We start from the raw sequence: 20,545 nt of genomic DNA, 5'->3' as shown, positions 1-20,545 counted from the left end.
GATCCTGTCTGACTTTCCTTTTTTTTTTTTTTTTTTTTTTTTTGAGATGGAGTTTCGCTCTTGTTACCCAGGCTGGAGTGCAATGGCGCGACCTCGGCTCACCGCAACCTCCGCCTCCTGGGTTCAGGCAATTCTCCTGCCTCAGCCTCCTGAGTAGCTGGGATTACAGGCATGCGCCACCATGCCCAGCTAATTTTTTGTATTTTTAGTAGAGACGGGGTTTCACCATGTTGACCAGGTTGGTCTCGATCTCTCGACCTCGTGATCCACCCACCTCGGCCTCCCAAAGTGCTGGGATTACAGGCTTGAGCCACCGTGCCCAGCCGACTTTCCTTTTTATGTGTACTCTATCTCCGTAAGCATTTTGGAATATAACAGAGGAAACTGTCAGTTGTGTTATTTTTATGTGAGATTTTTGCTATGTGAGGAGGTACCTGGGAGGTAGTCAATAAATGGGCTGCGAATGAACACATGAATCAACGAAAGATAGAATGAGTGAATCAGATGAGGTAAAGAGAAACTACTTCCAGCTTTGATTCTTCATTAAATTTAGCTGTTTAGCATGCATCTGTACTAATGATATTTACATTCTCTTTTAAAATTGTAATAGAAGGCCGGGCGCGGTGGCTCACGCCTGTAATCCCAGCACTTTGGGAGGCCAAGACGGGTGGATCGCGAGGTCAAGAGATCGAGACTATCCTGGTCAACATGGTGAAACCCCGTCTCTACTAAAAATACAAAAAAAAATTAGCTGGGCATGGTGGCGCGTGCCTGTAGTCCCAGCTACTCGGGAGGCTGAGGCAGGAGAATTGCCTGAACCCAGGAGACGGAGGTTGCAGTGAGCCGAGATCGCGCCATTGCACTCCAGCCTGGGTAACAAGAGTGAAACTCCGTCTCAAAAAATAAATAAATTAATTAAATAAAATAAAATTGTAATAGAAATATAACATTAGGAGAACCCCTAACCTTTATCAGATTCAGGTCCATTAACCTATGTGGCAGGTTCCTGTGTTGAGTCACTCTGCGTGTGGACTATGCTCAGCTTTAGTAAACTCTTTTCAGCATTACCTTTGGGAAGTTGCAGATAAACTGCTAAAATAGTTTGAGGGAAAACGTTTTCAAGAGTCACCGAAGCCTAAACCAGTATATTACCAAGAGCATGCACTGGACTTTGTCTCTTCTTCTATTCCAACCCATTAACTCCTCTCAAGAGTGACTGTTGTTCTATATGTTTTGTTTATCATTGCCTTCTTTTTATTTTTTTAATCACACTGATATGCTTATAATGAAACCATTTCCTGTCATTGCCATTAGTGTCAGATATGAATAAAGATTTATTTATGAAGGAGTCACCTTTTCTGGATGACATGTGTGTAAATGTTACCAACTAAATTCTAATGTGCCCACACACAAAATTTTTTTTAAATGGGTTAAGCCTGATATTAAGTGAAATCAGAAGGTGAAATATCATTCCAAAAAGGGCCTTAGATTTTTCACTTTATATATCATTTTATGGTACTGTATTTAAATGACACAATTCTAATCTGCCATCATCCCAAAATTATTTTTTATTTTTCTTGTGGGTTGTCATGCACAAAACATAAAATTTTAAAAATGTAAAAAATGGTTCTTAAAATGTAAAGTTGAATTTTCTTTTTGTGATTATTGATGTTAATAATTACCATTCACAATCAATCTGTATTTGTACTTACACATTTAGAACTAAATTGGGAAGTAATCAATGCAATACTTTATATTATGCAATCTTACAATATTACAAAAACAAATTCCTCTTTTTTCCTTTTTTCTCAATTATATCTTTTGATTAGTGACATGTTTTTAAACCTGGTTGCAGTTTTAAAAACAAATTTAGGGTGGCCTCAGATAAGCTGTTGGTAAAACCATATCAGGGTTTATTTTTATTCAGTTTTCTTTTATTAGTGGCTTAAAGCTTTTTGCATTCCTCCAAACTTGTCTTATTCCTCCCATGGGTAGCCTTGTCTTCTGGTTGCCAGTAGAGATCAAGGCCATCTGACTAGACAGCCCTCAAGAATATTTACCTTTATTTCCTCCACTTTTAATTCTTTGAAAACAGTCTTTATCTTTTCCCATTCCCTCAATAGATATTTATTGAATGACTACCACTGCCCAATCTTATGCTGTGCGTTTGATCCCATGCCGTTCCATTTGGAACACCTTATCTTTCCTCTTTTTTTATATATATTTTCAAAAATATTTCTTTTTATAGGCTTCTTTTTTATATTTGTAAACCTTCTAACATATTATCTGTTCACAGAACAAAAATACTACTACCAATAATAATTTGATCTTTTATTCTCATTCTAAGTTACTGCCTTCATTTTTAATTGTAGCTGTCAAACTTCACCAGTTTAAATACTTAATGCTTTGTTCTAAATATTTTCCTACATACTTGTGAAGGTTACAAACTTCACCTTTTGGTGGTGTGGTTTTCTACTAGGTGATTGCGTGTGAACAGCAATTGGATACCACTTATGATGCCAGATGTGACACTTGGTCCCTGGGTATTACAGCCATTGAGCTGGGTGATGGAGATCCTCCGCTAGCTGACCTGCATCCAATGAGAGCACTCTTCAAAATACCAAGGTCAGATGACTAACATTGGGTCCAGTATCTACAGCTGGTTTTTCTTCCTCCATCTACTGAGTGTTCATCATGTTCTTCATGGAGACATTCCGATATATCCCACAAAGTTGGGAGCAGAAGAGGCTGGAATATTATTCTGCTTCTTCTGAGACATTGTATTTGTTCAGTAGTTGCATTTCCCTGGTCTAAGTGTAAGAGCTTTCTCTTGATAATCACTGTGTCTTTCTCTCTTTTGCTAGGATTTGATCTCAGAAAATAGCAGTTCCTCCCACTCTTTATCCATGCCCCAATGACTCGATGAGGCATCATAGTCCATAACTTGTGCAAGCGTTTTGCTTAGCTTTGCCTACCGATCTAGTAATTTTTGACTACTTGCTAAAACTTCCCTTCATTCAGAACTTTAAAATAATATTATTAAGAAAATTATATTTAAAATTTCTTAAGAAAATGATTTTAAGCATGTTAATATTTTGAATATATTAATATAAAGCAATAAATTTAGAAGAATAACCTCTTTTGGTGCCATGAAAGCACTTGACTATTTATATAGCCCCACCTCTTTGTGTGTGTATCAACAGATGTTCCTCTGCTATTCTATTACTAATTTCTTTAAACACTATTTTCTATGAGTGGTGGTTAGTCCCTAGATGTTTCAGATAACTAATGTAAAAAAATAACACATTTATTAAAGGTGTTGTTTTTAAATACCTTTTTAAGGATTTTGCCTTAATTATGATGGAATGCACACACAGACCTTGTGGTGACAGAGATCTAGGACATTAGAATATTTGGCATCTAACTAAATTATTATAAGACTAAAGCATTTGAATTCATTTTTAATTTTACCTTTGAATTTCTTGACCTATCTATATATTCCAAATTATAATACTTTGGCTATGTATCATCCTTTACATACTGCTAATTTTGTAAGTGGAGAAACAACATTACAGAAAAGAATGGAAAACCTTCTCTATACTAAATCCATGACATTTCATTAAATATGGAGAAAGCAGGAAAAAAAATCTGTATTTTCTCACTCCTATTGTCATTCAGTATGTAAAGTGAAGTTCTGTACTGTCTCAGCTGTTTTAATTGTGGATTAAACCATCGTATTTAGTCTGATGTTATTACTCTCGGTGATAATGCCGTATGAAGGAAGGATGACACTGTTGATAGATATTGTACCGAGATAACAGGCAATGTGCAAAGTAATTCTAGAAATTACATCATCTTAGCTATTTCTTTATTATGTCTACCACCAGTGGAATTTCAAGAATACTGACTATGGTGATACATAGAAAAAGGGGATCCAAAAAGCTACCCAGTTCTGAGTGTTCTGAAATAATCCAAATTTTGTTATTCAAAGCAAGCCAATAAATCTCATAAAAGGAAATTTTCAAGGGGACAAGAAACAAAACAACATTTCTGGAGAAAAGAATTACTTCTTTTAATGTGCAAATTAGCAATCTTAAAATTGTCCTAAGGATTGTGAAATGAGCTTAGTCGTGATCTGGGGTAGATGAGTAGCTGCACTTTGCTTTAATGAGCCTGTACAAACTGTACATTAATTTCATTATAAGCTATTTAAGGAGTAATGCAGAACCGAAGACAAAGTATTTCCATTTCACTAATGAAAACAAAGAGCTGTTAGAATTAACATAAAGCAGCACTTCAGCAAATTCAACTATCATGGTTGATCAATGTTGCTTGATTACAGAGTTAGATCAGCCTCATTTTCAACTGATGTTCCTTTGTATTCAACAAATGTGCCAAAAAAATACGTTTGTTCAGCTCAAACTGAAAGGAATTAACAAAATTGTTAAAGTTGTATTCAGAGCTTTATCGCTAACAATAGTTTTCGGTTCCTTACCTTTGTAACACTTTGTAATGTGTTTCCTGCCATGTGTCCAGTAACAACAGAACAACAACTCATAAGGGCATTCTACCGTGCCACTCCCGGGCACACTTTCCTCCATATTCCAAACATTCCACTTCTGTGTTCCCTGGATGTTCCTCAGAGACTTCAGTGGAACTCACAGGAAAAAAACCTTTTCCCCAGGATCTGTTGTTTCTGTTCTGTTAAGTACTGATGTTTCCTAGAGCTAGGTAAAAACAATAAGATTCTTTAAAAGAGAGAGAGAAAAAAAAAAAAAAAAAAAGATTAGTCGGGCTTGGTAATGCACACCCACCTGTAGTCCTAGCTACTTGGGAGGATGAGGTGAGAGGATTAAAAAAAAATAAAAAAAAATTAACAGTTTGAAAAATTTAGGTCATATTTAAGTGCTTTCAGAGAAACAAAAATTGTGTCTTTTTGTATAAAGAAAGATGATTAACTATTTATCTGTATTGGAATTGGAAAAAGATGGAATCCTTGATTACAATTGGCAGAACCTGTCATTTTAATAATACATTAGTCTATCTGGCTCTGCCTCTCATTTTACACTGACTGACCAATATGCAGAATTTGACATTGATTCTTATTTTTCTAGGAATCCACCCCCAAAACTAAGGCAGCCTGAGCTATGGTCAGCAGAATTCAATGACTTCATAAGCAAGTGAGTAACAACGGTCTTTTAAAAAACCAAAAAGATTCTCTCCTGCTATAACTAAATCTCCTCCTATTTCTTCTTATCTGTTAAACAGCCCCAGATATTTCCATTATTTTCTTCAGAAGAAACATCTATAATGTCTTTTAAATATTGGGTGACTTTATCATTGCTCAGATAGTGGCCTTAGGATCATGTGTATTCACTTATCAATAGCCAAGCTTCTGTGGACCCTTTATCATCAATAGATATGTTCTTCTGTTCACCTGTGTTTTGCAGTTACATCCTCAGCATCTCTCACCTGCTCAACCAGGACCTATTTAATGAGTTGTTTAACCATTCGTTTATTTGCATCACTAATTCTCATTGCAATCAAAGAATTTTCATTGCAATCAGTGAATCAGATACTTGTATCTATAAAATCCTTATATATTCGAAATTCAGTGAACATTTTAAATTTGAAAACTATTTAGCACAAGTACAGTACCTATGGACAATTGACTAGAAACTAGGAGTCAACCATTTCTAAAAATCTGTCCCACAAACCTTTCATTGCAATTTTTATTTTGTCTTCAGCTTAAATAAATAAGGTAAGGGATGACCCTTGGTTGGAAATGAGAGAGAGGGGTTGTTAAGCTTTGGTGGGCCAAACCGTACTCAGAAAATGTAGGAAGGGCAAAAAAAGTAGAGGAATAGCCACATTCATACATAGCACTATAACTGTTTTCTTATCAAGAATATCTGGGGATTGGGCCAAGATGGCAGACTAGAAGCAGCTCTTGTGCGTCACTGTCACAGAGAAGAAACAAAAGGCTGCTGAATACTGAACCTGCAACCAGTCATCTGAGAAACCACATCAGGATGTCAATGCAGCAGGGAGACGAAGAGAGCAGTGAGAGGCAAGCTGGGCACCAGCCTCTCTGGGCTTAGCTCAGAGCCAGGAGAGCCTCTTCAACACAATAAAAAGGGTGAATGAGTGAGAGCCCCAGGGGGATTCATGCTTTCCACCAAGATCTGTGCAAGACTGGGAATGTGAGAATCTCCCTGGCCCCATAAGTCCTCCCACCATGCTTCTAGACTGAAGTGGAGAGCTACCCAGACCTTTTATGGGGGCAACTCTTGAGTCCAAGGGCCTCTACAAGCTTTAGGCCCTGGAAAAAACCAGCACCAGCAACGTAATCTCAATAGAGGCTACAGATGCAGTGTCCAGGAGAGATTGCCTCACACTCCCTTGCTGGATAGGGCTCAGCACCAGCTACTAGCCCAGTGATCCTATTTTGGTATGAACTCAAAGAGCACAGCTTCCTGATGGCAGAGCATGCAACCCCACCCCACCCCCACCACTGGTGGCCAGACAGGCAACGCCTGCTAGAGCTTCTATTCCAGCAGTCCTAATTCTATATAGACTCAGCTAAAGGGGGGGGAAATTTCTGTTGTGCTAGGAAGCATCTGGATGACAGCACTGGTGACCCAACCCACCCACCATGGATAGCCAGGCAGGCAGTGTCTGCTAGAGCTTCTGGCCCAGCTGTCTTGCTTCTATGGGAACTCAGCCAGTGGGCACAGTCTCCTGTTTTCCCAGAAAGCACCCAGGTGACAGGGAAGGTGTCCCCACCCATTCCTGCCACTGGTATAGCCAGGTGAGCTTCCAGCCTAGAAGTCCTATCTTTGTCTAAATTTCCCAACAGGCACAGCCTCCTGTTGCCCTGGCAATACCTGTACAGCAGGGTGGGCAACTCCATCCACCCCTATTTCTCACACCCAGAAGGGCCACACCTACTAGAGCTTCCAGTCCAGGGGTCCCATATCTGGCTGAACTTTGTGGGCAGGCACAACACCATGTTTACCCTGGAAGCACATGGACAGCAGACTAGGCCAACCCCGCAAAGGTACAGCTTTTCTGCCAACTGAAGCCTCTGCCTGAGGGAGCCTCATGGACCAAAATACCCAACAAAATAAACACAGCCAGGGAGACAGTAATTGGAGAGGGCTCCTCCAAGACCCAGGAGTGGTCTGAAGGCAGTCTACTAATCCTACCTTCTACCATAATCAAACCCCCAAGTGCATCAAGGAAGATAAAATCAACAAAGCAAAAATAAACAAAAAACAAAACATGACAACTCAACCAAAGAACAGCAATGCAAAAAGCCAGAGTACCTTTTTATTTCCAAATGACCACACTAGCCTCCCAGCAATGGTTCTTAACTGGATGAAATGGCTGAAGTGTCAGAAACAGAATGTGGATAGGAGCAAAGATCATTGACATATAGGAGAAAGTCTAAGTCCAATCCAAGGAATCTAAGGATTACAATAAAACAATACAGGAGCTGATAGATAAAATGGCCATTATAAGAAAGAACCAAACTGATCTGACAAGAGCTAAAAAACATACTACCAGAATTTCATAATGTACTCACAAGTGTTAACAGCAGAATCAACCAAGCTGAGGAACCTCAGAGCTTGAAGACAGGCTCTCTGAAGTAACTCAGTCAGATAAAAATAAAGAAAAAGCAGTAAGGAAGACTGAACAAAATCTGTGAGAAAATTGGTATTATGTAAAGAGACCAAATCTACAACTCATTGGTGTCCCTGAAAGAGAGAAAGAGAAACCAAGCAACTTGGAAAACATATTTCAGGATATTGTTCATAAAAATTTCCCCCAACCTCATTAGAGAGACCAACATTCAAATTCAGGAAATACAGAGAAGAAAAATACCCCTGCAAAATATTATACCTGCAAAATACTATGCAACAAGTATTTCCCAAGTCACATAGTCATCAGATTCTCCAAGGTATAAATGAAAGAAAAAATGTTAAAGGCAGGTGAAGAGAAGAGGCAGATCACCTACAAGGGAACCCCATCAGGCTAACAGATGACCTGTTCACAGAAATTCTACAAGCTAGAAGAGATTGGGGGCCTATGTTCAGCATTCTTAAACAAAATAATTTCAACCAAGAATTTGATATGCAGCCAAACTAAGCTCCATAAGCAAAGGAGAAATATGATCCTTTTCAGACAAGCAAATGCTAAGGGGGGTCATTACAACCAGGCTTCCCTTATAACAGGTCCCGAAGGGAGTGCTAAATGTGGAGAGGAAAGACAATTACTGGCCACTACAAAAACACACTTAGATGCATAGACCAGTGACAATGAAAGCAGCCACACAAACCAGTCTGCATAATAATCAGCTAACAACATGATGACAGAATGAAATTCAGACATGCCAACACTAACATTAAATGTAAACAGGCTAAATGCCCCAATTAAAAGACACAAAGGATCAAGTTGGATAAAGAAGCAAAACCTAATGGTATACTAAGAGACCCATCTCATGTGAAATGATACTCATAGACTCAAAGTAAACAACTGGAGAAAACTATCTCCAGCCAACAGAAAATAGAAAAAAGTAGGGTTGATATTATAATTTCAGAGAAAACAGATATTAAACCAACAAAGGTCAAAAGAGATGAAGAAGCATTACATAATGGGCTCAATTCAGCAAGAAAAGCTAACTATCCTAAATATACATATGCACCCTACACAGGAGTCTCCAGATTCATAAAGCAAGTTCTTAGAAACTTTCAAAGGGGCTTAGATAACCACGTAATAATAATGGGAAACTTTTAACACCTCACTGACAATATTAGAGTATGTGCCATGTGCAGATGAGTAGAAAGCATATTCTGTTGTTTTATGGTGGAGAATTCTGTAGATGTCTATAGGATCCATTTGGTCAAGTGTTAAGGTCATGAATATCTTTGTTAGTTTTCTGCCTTGATTCCACCAACCAATTCAAGGTCTTTTACCCCTTGTGACCACTGATAACTAGTTGAATCCTTTTAAATATTTGAAGTCAGCTGTCACAGCTGATTAAACATTCTACGTTTGATCAAATACTCCTCCTGTGCTGTTGTTTCAGGTGCTCTCACCAGCCCTATCCTTTCTCATGAATATGCTCCGGTAGAATCTATGAAGATTTTATAACATCCATTAGTATATTTGCTGTATGATCTCAAAAAATACCTATTGACATGAAACTTAAACATCCTTAGCTGAATAGCCTTCTCAAATGGCTTAGCGGTTTTATCACATAGAAACAGATCAATTCCAAAGCCTTTAAAAGCATTCCTGAAGGGAAACTGCAATGTTTGTTTTAATTTTAGGTAAGCATTAAAACTATAATAACTTCGTTGTCATTTATCTGTAGCTACTGACTTGTAAAGGAGCCTTTGTAGAGGAGACATTTTAATTATCACTTATGTAGTAATCCTTGCTGGGAGTCTACAGAAGTGCTATTTAGTTGAAAGTTGGTATCACTGCAGCTTAATCACTCACAGATGTGTGTACTTTCACAAACATTTATTTCATCATATTGCAGTTTGATATTTTTGAGAAAATAAAAATTGCAATTAATATATTTTAAGCTTGGGCTGAGCATTTGTGAGGCACATTGCTCTGGCCTGTTAGACTAGTTTTTAGGAATATGAATAACAGTTTCAAAACTCTAACTTAACTTAATAATTGCATGTTCTTTTTTGCCAGTGCAGGTGCTTGACTAAAGATTATGAAAAGCGTCCAACAGTGTCAGATCTTTTACAGCATAAATTTATTACTCAAATTGAGGGCAAAGATTTGATGTTACAAAAACAACTAATGGAATTTATTGGCATCCATCAGTGCATGGGAGGCACAGAAAAGTCCAGGTAAACAAATAATATCTTGACTCCAAAATCCAGAGATTATTGAAAGATTTTGAATAGTTTAACAATGCATTAGTTTTTAAGGTGAACAAAATTCGAAGTAGTGGGGACTTACACAAAAAGTGAATGTCACCTGTTGAGTCGCATCTCAATATTGGTAAAATTACAGGCAGCACTTTTTTGTTTTGTTTTGTTTCATTTGTTTGTTTGTTTGTTTTGAGATGGAGTCTCGCTCTGTCACCCAGCCTGGAGTGCAGTGGTGCAATCTCGGCTCACTGCAACTTCCGCCTCCCGGGTTAAAGTGATTCTCCTGCCTTAGTCTCCTGAGTAGCTGGGACTACAGGCATGTGCCACCACACCCGACTATTTTGTTGTTGTTGTTGTTGAGACGGGATGTTACCCAGGATGATCTCTATCTCCTGACCTTGTGATCCGCCCATCTCAGCCTCCCAAAATGCTGGGATTATAGGTGTGACAAGCAGCACTATTTAAACAACTTTGTAAGAACAAAAAATGTAAATGTCAAAAAATCATTTTTGTTTTGGTATGTTTTCATGTATTTTCTGCTTTTCTATCAAGTAAGATATCTTAGATTTGGGATTTAAAAAAGAACATAAAACTTGAAAGACCTTTTGACACTATTTGTTCATTTCCCTTGATTAAGTTATGTTTAAAGATCATTTTAAATATTTTTGTACTTCCTGTTGGGGTTTTAAATAGAATATACGTTTATTTTATGAAATCTAAAAGTTACAGAGAAATATACAATGTAAAATTAATCAATTATAACATTTTAATCTGTAACATTTTAATATCATCTTCTTGCTAGATATAATTTTTTTTTTTTTGAGACAGAGTCTCACTTTGTCACCCAGGCTAGAGTGCAGTGGCACCATCTCTGATCACTGTAGGTAGCCTCGATCTCCCGGGTTTAAATGATCCTCCTGCGTCAGCCCCCCAAGTAGCTGGGACTACAGGCATGCACCACCATGCCTGGCTAATTTTTGTATTTTTAATAGAGATGGGGTTCTGCTGTGTTGCCTAGGCTGGTCTTGAACTCCTGAGTTCAAGCGATCCACCTGTCTCAGCCTCTCAGAAGGCTGGGATTACAGGCTTATTTTAAAACAAAATAGGAATAGTATTTATATGTGTCCCAGAGACTATCTTCTTTCACTGACTAGTGAATATCCATGTAAATAAACATTCTCCTAACATGAAATTCTAATGGCCAGATACCATTCTGTTGCCCAACAATTTAATGATTAATTTAAATAATTCCAGACATTTTGTTGGTTACTAATTGTTTTTACTCTATCAAGTAACTGTGTAATGAACAGAGTTGTACATTAATCTCTTACTGTTTTCTTAAGATAAATTCCTATCATTGGTACTATTAAGTCAAAAAGTTATTAAAGTTAAATTTATAATTTAACTATTCTTGAGAATTCTATTTGTTTCATCCCAGGAGCATATCACTATTTAGGGAGTTGGAAGAAGTGAACAGGATATGACTTATTTAAATTTCTGTTGTGAGTGTACACATTTAATTCCTATTTGTTTAATGCCTCCTATGTGCCAGATTTTGTGTTAGGACTTTATTATGTTATGTGATTTTACAAGTCTGAGGAAAACATTTTTTGATAACCAATTGTCACAGCTGAAAAAAACTGAAGTTTGCAGAGGTTAATTAACTTGTCCAAGGCTGCACAAGTAATAAATAATTTAGCAAAGATTCAAATTCTGATCTTAAAGCCTAAGCTTTAATTCACAGGAGTAAATGGACTGATTGTGGATGATTTTGAAAGATAATAATCCTTGTCTGAGTTTACACCTTTGCTGCAGACACAGACCTTTAATGAGGAAGAATTAAATGGCAAAAAGAAAGAAGTAAATATGTAGTTTATAATGAGGAGCTAATCATAGGTTGTCCATGCCCATCTTTTTATCTTTGTGTGAATGTTGTTTCATAATCTGCTGCAACCTCATTCTTCCCAAAACAAACAACAAATAATCACCAGAAATTGAGGTATATTCACATTGTGTAGAATGTTCAGTGTCAAGAACTGTGAAGGATCTGAGATATTACCCTACTTACAAGCTAACAATTTGGCCTGCCACAGTTTCATGAATGCTGGCCAAAGACACAAGATTCATGGATGAAAGACAAAGGACTTTACTACTCAGAGCCAAGCTGACAGCATGAGTTTATGTTCTCATTGACTTCATGTAGAGTCCTAGGGGAAATGTGGAATAGGTGGATGTTTTGTGCATACTTGGCTTGCCTCCTAACTGGGAAACCATGAACTTGGGAAACTCCAATCTTTTAAAGGAGATTTTTGCATGCTTGCCCAAATTTTGCCTTGGAGGAAATATTATCTTTGCCATCCTGGACACCAGATAAAACTTTCATCTGTCCTAGAGGGAGATAGTATTTTTAACTTCCAAGGCTGTTTGCTATACAAACATTATTGAAAATATAGTCTAGAACAAAAGCTAATATAAGACATGCAGAAATTTGAGAGATTCATGAATAATTTGAGAGATTCATGAACACTTTCAGTGTTCAGGCATCAAAAGAATGGTTAAACTACACAGTATTTAGGTTCTTTTTTTTTTTCTGTTTTTTTCTTGCATTTTAGGTTTTGGGGTACATGTGAAGAACATGCAAGATTGTTGCATAGGTACACACATGGCAGTGTGATTTTCTGCCTTCCTCCCCTTCACCTATATCTGGCATTTTTCCCCATGCTATCTCTCCCCAACTCCCCACCCCCCATCTCTCCCCCATTTCCCCCCAACAGACCCCAGTATGTAGTGCTCCCTTCCCTGTGTCCATGTGTTCTCATTGTTCAACACCCACCTATGAGTGAGAACATGTGTTGTTTGATTTTCTGCTCTTGTGTCAGTTTGCTGAAAATGATGGTTTCCAGGTTCATCCATGTCCCTACAAAGGACACGAACTCATCATTTTTGATGGCTGCATAATATTCCATGGTGTACATGTACCATATTTTCCCTGTCCAGTCTATCATCGATGGGCATTTGGGTTGGTTCCAGGTAAACAGTGCTGCAATGAACATTCGTGTGCATGTGTCCTTATAGTAGAACGATTTATAATCCTTGGGATATATACCCGGTAATGGGATTGCTGGGTCAAATGGAATTTCTATTTCTAGGTCCTTAAGGAATCGCCAAACTGTCTACCACAATGGTTGAACTAATTTACACTCCCACCAATAGTGTAAAAGTGTTCCTGTTTCTCCACATCCTCTCCAGCATCTGTTGTCTCCAGATTTTTTAATGATCGCCATTCTAACTGGCGTGATATGGTATCTCAGTGTAGTTTTGATTTGCATTTCTCTAATGACGAGTGATGATTAGCATTTTTTCATATGTTTGCTGGCCTCCTGTATGTCTTCTTTTGTAAAGTGTCTGTTCATATCCTTCGCCCACTTTTGAATGGGCTTGTTTGTTTTTTTCTTGTAGATCTGTTTTAGTTCTTTGTAAATTCTGGATATCAGCCCCTTGTCAGCTGAGTAGACTACGAAAATTTTTTCCCATTCTGTTGGTTGCCAATTCACTCTACTGACTGTTTCTTTTGCCGTGCAGAAGCTGTGGAGTTTGATTAGGTCCCATTTGTCTGTTTTGGCTTTTGTTGCCAAGGCTTTCGGTGTTTTGGTCATGAAGCCCTTGTGTACGCCTATGTCCTGAATGGTTTTGCCTAGATTTTCTTCTAGGGTTTTTATGGTGTTAGGTCTTAAGTTTAAGTCTTTAATCCATCTGGAGTTAATTTTAGTGTAAGGTGTCAGGAAGGGGTCCAGTTTCTGCTTTCTGCCCACGGCTAGCCAGTTTTCCCAACACCATTTATTAAACAGGGAATCCTTTCCCCATTGATTGTTTTTGTCAGGTTTGTCAAAGATCGGATGGTTGTAGATATGTTGTGTTGCCTCCGAGGCCTCTGTTCTGTTCCATTGGTCTATATCTCTATTTTGGTACCAGTATCATGCTGTTTTGATTACTGTAGCCTTGTAGTATAGTTTGAAGTCTGGTAGTGTGATGCCTCCTGCTTTGTTCTTTTTACTTAGAATTGACTTGGCTATGCGGGCTCTCTTTTGGTTCCATACGAAGTTTAAGGTGTTTTTTTCTAGTTCTGTGAAGAAGGTCATTGGTAGCTTGATTGGAATAGCGTTGAATCTGTAAATTACTTTGGTCAGTATGGCCATTTTCACGATACTGATTCTTCCTAACCATGAATATGGAATGTTCCTCCATCTGTTTGTGTCCTCTCTTATTTAGTTGAGCAGTGGCTTGTAGTTCTCCTTGAAGAGGTCCTTTACGTTCCTTGTTAGTTGTATTCCTAGGTATTTTATTCTCTTTGTAGCAACTGTGAATGGCAGTTCATTCTTGATTTGGCTCTCTCTAAGTCTGTTATTGGTGTATAGGAATGCTTGTGATTTTTGCACATTGATTTTGTATCCTGATACTTTGCTGAAGTTGCTTATCAGTTTCAGGAGATTTTGGGCTGAGATGATGGGCTCTTCTAGATATACAATCATGTTGTCTGCAAATAGAGACAATTTGACTTCCTCCTTTCCTATTTGAATACCCTTTATTTCTTTTTCTTGCCTGATTGCTCTGGCTAGAACTTCCAGTACTATATTGAATAGGAGTGGTGAGAGAGGGCATCCTTGTCTAGTGCCAGATTTCAAAGGGAATGCTTCCAGTTTTTGCCCATTCGGTATGATATTGGCTGTTGCTTTGTCGTAAATAGCTTTTATTGTTTTGAGATATGTTCTGTCAATACCTAGTTTACTGAGGGTTTTTAGCATAAAGGGCTGTTAAATTTTATCAAAGGCCTTCTCTGCATCAATTGAGATAATCGTGTGGTTTTTGTCTTTGGTTCTGTTTATGTGGTGAATTACGTTTATGGACTTGCGTATGTTGAACCAGCCTTGCATCCCTGGGATGAATCCTACTTGATCATGGTGGATAAGCTTTTTGATATGCTGTTGCAATCACCTTGCCAGTATTTTATTGAAGATTTTTGCATCTATGTTCACCATGGATATTGGCCTGAAGTTTTCTTTTCTTGTTGAGTCTCTGCCAGGTTTTGGTATCAGGATGATGTCGGTCTCATAAAATGATTTGGGAAGGGTTCCCTCTTTTTGGATTGTTTGGAATAATTTGAGAAGGAATGGTACCAACTCCTCTTTGTATGTCTTGTAGAATTCAGCTGTGAACCCATCTGGACCTGGGCTTTTTTTGGGTGGCAGGCTCTTAATTGCTGCCTCAACTTCAGACCTTGTTATTGATCTATTCAGGGTTTCAGCTTCTTCCTGGTTTAGGCGTGTGAGGAGGCAAGTGTCCAGGAATTTATCCATTTTTTCCAGGTTTACTAGTTTATGTGCATAGAGTTGTTTGTAATAATCTCTGATGATGGTTTGAATTTCTGTGGAATCTGTGGTGATATCCCCTTTATAGTTTTTTATTGTATCAATTTGGTTATTCTTTCTCTTCTTTTTTATTAATCTGGCTAGTGGTCTGTCTATTTTGTTGATGTTTTCGAAAACCAGCTTCTGGATTTATTGATTTTTTGAAGGGTTTTTTGTGTCTCTATCTCCTTCAGTTCTGCTATGATCTTAGTCATTTCTTATCTTCTGCTAGGCTTTGAGTTTTTTGATCTTGCTCCTCTAGCTCTTTCAATTTTGATGATAGGGTTTCAGTTTTAGATCTCTCCTTGCTTCTCATGTGGGCACTTATTGCTATGCATTTTCCTCTAGAGACTGCTTTAAATGTATCCCAGAGATTCTGGTATGTTGTGTCTTCATTCTCGTTGGTTTCGAAGAGCATCTTTATTTCTGCCTTCATTTCATTGTTTATCCAGTCAACATTCAAGAGCCAGTTGTTCAGTTTCCATGAAGCTGTGTGGTTCTGAGTTAGTTTCTGCATTCTGAGTTCTAACTCGATTACACTGTGGTCTGAGAGACTGTTTGTTATGAGTTCTGTTCTTCTGCATTTGCTGAGGAGTGATTTATTGCCAATTATGTGGTCAATTTTAGAGTAGGTGTGATGTGGTGCTAAGAAGAATGCATATTCTGTGGATTTGGGGTGGAGAGTTCTGTAAATGTCTATTAGGTTTGCTTGTTCCAGGTCTGAGTTCAGGTCCTGAATATCCTTGTTAATTTTCTGTCTGGTTGATCTGTCTAATATTGACAATGGGGTGTTAAAGTCTCCCACTATTATTGTGTGGGAGTCTAAGTCTCTTTGTAAGTCATTAAGAACTTGCCTATGTATCTGGGTGCTCCTGTATTGGGTGCATATATATTTAGGATCGTTAGCTCTTCTTGTTACATTTATCCTTTTACCATTATGAAATGCCCTTCTTTGTCTCTTTTGATCTTTGTTGCTTTAAAGTCTGTTTTATCAGAGATGAGAATTGCAACTCCTGCCTTTTTTTGCTCTCCATTTGCTTGGTAGATCTTCCTCCATCCCTTTATTTTGAGCCTTTGTGTATCCTTGCATGTAAGATGGATTTCCTGGATACAGCACACTGATGGATTTTGGCTTTTTATCCAATTTGCCAGTCTGTGTCTTTTGATTGGGGCATTTAGTCCATTTACATTTAGGGACAGTATTGTTATGTGTGAATTTGATACTGACATTTTGATGCTAGCTGGCTGTTTTGTTTGTTAGTTGATGCAGATTCTTGATTGTGTTGATGCTCTTTACCGTTTGGTATGTTTTTGGAGTGGCTGGTACTGGTTGTTCCTTTATATGTGTAGAGCCTCTTTCAGGAGTTCTTGTAAAGCAGGTCTGATGGTGATGAAATCTCTGAGTGCTTGCTTGTTCACAAAGGATTTTATTTTTCCTTCACTTATGAAGCTTAGTTTGGCTGGATAGGAGATCCTGGGTTGAAAGTTCTTTTCTTTAAGGATGTTGAATATTGGCTCCCACTCTCTTCTGGCTTGTAGGGTTTCTGCTGAGAGATCTGCTGTGAGTCTAATGGGCTTCCCTTTGTGGGTAACCCGACCTTTCTTTCTGGCTGCCCTTAGTATTTTCTCTTTCATTTCAACCCTGGTGAATCTGACAATTATGTGCCTTGGGGTTGCTCTTCTTGAGGAATATCTTTGTGGTGTTCTCTATTTCCTGGATTTGAATATTGGCCTGCCTTGCCAGGTTGGGGAAGTTTTCCTGGATAATATCCTGGAGAGTATTTTCCAGCTTGGATTCATTCTCTTCGTCACATTCAGGTACACCTATCAAACGTAGATTAGGTCTTTTCACATAGTCCCACACTTCTTGAAGATTCTGTTCATTCCTTTTTGCCCTTTTTTCTCTGTTCTTACCTTCTCCTTTTGTTTCATTGAGTTGATCTTCAACCTCCGATATCCTTTGTTCTGCTTGGTCAATTCGGCTGTTGAAACTTGTGCATGCTTCGCGAAGTTCTCGTGTTGTGTTTTTCAGCTCCATCAATTCACTTATATTCCTCTCTATGTTGTCCATTCTCGTTAGCATTTCATCAAGTCCTTTTTCAAGGTTCTTAGTTTCTTTGCGTTGGGTTGGAACATGTTCTTTTAGCTCACTGTAGTTTCTTATTACCCACCTTCTGAAGTCTGGTTCTGTCATTTCATCACACTCCTTCTCCATCCGGTCTTGTTCCCTTGCTGGTGAGGAGTTGTGATGCCTTTTAGGAGGAGAGGTGTTCTGGTTTCAGGAGTTTTCATCCTTTTTGCACTGGTTTCTTCCCATCTTTGTGGGTTTATCCACCTGTTGTCTTTGTAGTTGCTGACTTTCAGATTGGGTCTCTGAGTGAGATTCCAGTTTGTGGATGCTGAAATTACTTCTTTTTCTTAGCTTTCCTTCTAACAGTCTGGCCCCTCTGCTGTAGTACTGCTGAGGTCTACTCCAGGCCCTGCTCGCCTGGGGATCACCAGGAGCAGCTGCAGAACAGTAAGGGTTGCTACCAGTTTCCTCTTCTGCTATCTTTGTCCCAGAAGGATGCCTGCCAAATGTCAGTCTGTTCTCTCCTTTATAAGGTGACTCTTTGGATATACGGGGGTCAGGGAGCTGCTCCAGGAGACAGACTGTCCTTTATTGGAGCTCAAGTCCTGAGCTGTGAGCTCCATTGTTCATTCAGAGTTGCTGGGCAGGTACGTTTAGGTCTGCTGCAGCAGAATTCATAAACTCTCTTCCCCCACCCCCCCAACCAGGTGCTCTGTCCCAGGGAGTTAGGGCTTTATTTATGAGTTTCTTTTGTGCTGCTGCCCTTCTTTTTTTCAGGGCTGCTCTGCCCAGCTAGGAGGCCGCCTAGTCACTGTCTGCCTGCAGAGGCTTTGCTGAGCTGCTGTGGGCTCCATCATTAAACTACATGGCCATTTACTAAAACCAGGTCTAGTCACTAGTTGAGAAAAAAATAGAAAAGGAGCTACAGTTGACATCAAGATAATTCTATTAGTAATATTAACAAAAGCTGATGTTGAACCTTGAGTGTTGAAAGGATAATGAATTTGCTTCAAATTTATAGTATATATTTAATAAGCTGTAATAGGCAAGGCAGTTAGTGGTGTCTGGATATTTATATATTTAATATCATGTTAATATATATTTAATATTGTTATATATTTAAAATATGTGAACATTTATTTTATTCTATGTTTTGTGGGGTTATTTTTAAAAACTGGAGCATGTATATGTGTGTATGTGCATGTACATGCATTTGTGCTTATATTCTAAGTAAGATTTTATTTTAGATGATTCCAATCTTATCTTGGTTAAAATAAAAAGTAAAGGAATTGTCCCTGTCAGTGCTAGAAGGAAAGGTCTCATAAGGGACCTCATACTGGTAGCTGTGTCTGTCTCATACTGGTAGCTGTGTCTGTCCAAGATGGACAACTCAGGAAGAAAGAGATAAAGTTGGGGAATATAGCAAAGATCCATCCCTCTAGGACCAGTAAATTTGAAAAGAAATAACTTACCCTTTCCTGCCTTAAATATTTCTGTATGTCTCTCTTCACTACTTCCCCTTGCAGAAAAGCTCCCAGAATAAAAGCTAAATGGCTTTTTAACATGATCTCCACGAATTTTATAAGGAATAGGTAACTGAGTGATTATTCCCTGGAGAAGGCCACTGTAAGAACCTCTGCTCCTAAGTAGCACTAAATAAAGGAATTCAAGTAAATAAGAAGCAGTTGCTCATACTACAAAAAAGCTGTAAATAATTCTGAGATTAAGTTACATTATTGCTTCAAAACAAAACAAGGTAAAGAACCATCACATTCATGCAATCTGCCATCTGTGTTGAAAACAGAGGAAACTGAGACCAAGGGAACAAGAGACTCATCCAGGGTTATGTTGTGCAGCAGAAGAGCTGGGGCCAGAACCCACTTGTCCTCAACACCTAATTCAGTTCCTGTCATTATCATGCCACTTCCCCACTGCCAAATAATTATACAGTCATAGATTATTATTGCTGGAAAGGAGCTTTGACTGTGGATCCTTATTTTAGAGATCAGAAAAGTAAATCCCAGAGAAATTGAATCCTGCCTTCTGAGGCAGTAGCCAGTTAATGACCAGCACAAAGCTGTAACTCAAGTATGACGATTTTTCAGACTAGCTCTTTCACTAGTTTCTGTCTTCCTCACTAGTGTTAGAAATTAGTGGTCACAAAACTGATGGACAGATTTTGTTTGACTCTTTTGAGCTACTTTGTATGGTTTACTCACAATGGTTATTTACACTTAAATTTTAGTTTATTTCTTTGGTATACTGCAATTAGAGTTTGCATTACTAAGTGGAATATTCAATGGTCAAGGAATCTTTGTTCATGTTTTCCCTAAGACTGTTTTTTAATTAAATTAAGGACATAGAGTGTGGAAACAAGTTTAAAATGGGCATCTGACTTATGCTTTAAATGTTTGGGAAATAATTTAGGAACTAGGTTTAATGACACATCGATATGGTGTCAAAGTCATCAGCATAATGATCTTTTCATGTCTTTCAGAAAGAGTCCCTCATACCTATGATGAGTTTAGGGATTTGCATATGATATTAGTAGCCAAGTTCTCAGCAGGGGCCAACAAAACTGCATTCAGTGACAAAAAGGCTTAGACCATTTTCTCTAGTATTTAATACTGTAAGTTGTACTGCACTCTGAGACTTTTGTTTAGACTGTTATTTTGTGTGCTCTACGTGATCTACTTTTCGGTCTTTAGTTTCATTTAGGCTTAAAATGGCAAGTCATCCGTGGCTCCCAGCACAAGTCACTGACAACAGTAAGTGTTCCTATAAGGACCAACTTGTTCATCTCTCCCTGTGGACTCACCCACACTGTAGCCCCTGGGGCCATTTCTGGTGGCTGAACCTGCTATGCATCTTCATTCCTTTCTGTTTTGGCTCATGGAGTGTTCTCTCTGTGAAATCTCACCCACCTTCATTCTCTTCTTGGTAATATATTTAAAACCAGTCTCCAACTGTTGGCACCTTTGAGAAACCTTTCCCAGAAATTCCAAGTATGTGTTTACATTTCCTTTCCTCTGTGGTCATACATTACTTCTTTCCTATTTCAGTTAGACCTACCCAGGGCAGGTCCAGAAATACTGTCCCTAACCCAAGACCTGGAATGGGGACTCCAAGAGCCCACTTAATGCTGTATGACACTGTGGTGAAGGTAGTAC

At 38.4% G+C, this 20,545-nt stretch overlaps 1 protein-coding gene across 9 annotated transcripts in view; it reads left to right on the top strand.

Moving 5' to 3' along the window:
- Positions 1-20,545, top strand: part of MYO3A (myosin IIIA) — a 235,110-nt gene that overhangs the window by 63,738 nt on the left and 150,827 nt on the right. For 7 of the 9 annotated variants that reach the window (XR_012518908.1, XM_074404907.1, XM_074404908.1 and 4 more), the window contains 3 exons: positions 2,480-2,625; positions 5,115-5,180; positions 9,720-9,875. Coding sequence is in view for 8 of the 9 variants with exons in the window: in XM_074404907.1 (XP_074261008.1) it covers positions 2,480-2,625; positions 5,115-5,180; positions 9,720-9,875 (368 nt within the window). In the remaining variant the exon portion in view is untranslated. Of the gene's footprint in view, positions 1-2,479; positions 2,639-5,114; positions 5,181-9,719; positions 9,876-20,545 lie in introns of those variants that run through there. The other 2 variants (XM_074404910.1, XM_074404911.1) reach the window with 2 other exon arrangements.

The sequence above is a fragment of the Saimiri boliviensis genome, chromosome 8, assembly GCF_048565385.1.
Source record: "Saimiri boliviensis isolate mSaiBol1 chromosome 8, mSaiBol1.pri, whole genome shotgun sequence".
Lineage (NCBI taxonomy): Eukaryota > Metazoa > Chordata > Mammalia > Primates > Cebidae > Saimiri > Saimiri boliviensis.
The sequence above is the reverse complement of the archived record's forward strand: the minus strand, read 5'-3'. Positions and strand labels throughout refer to the sequence as shown.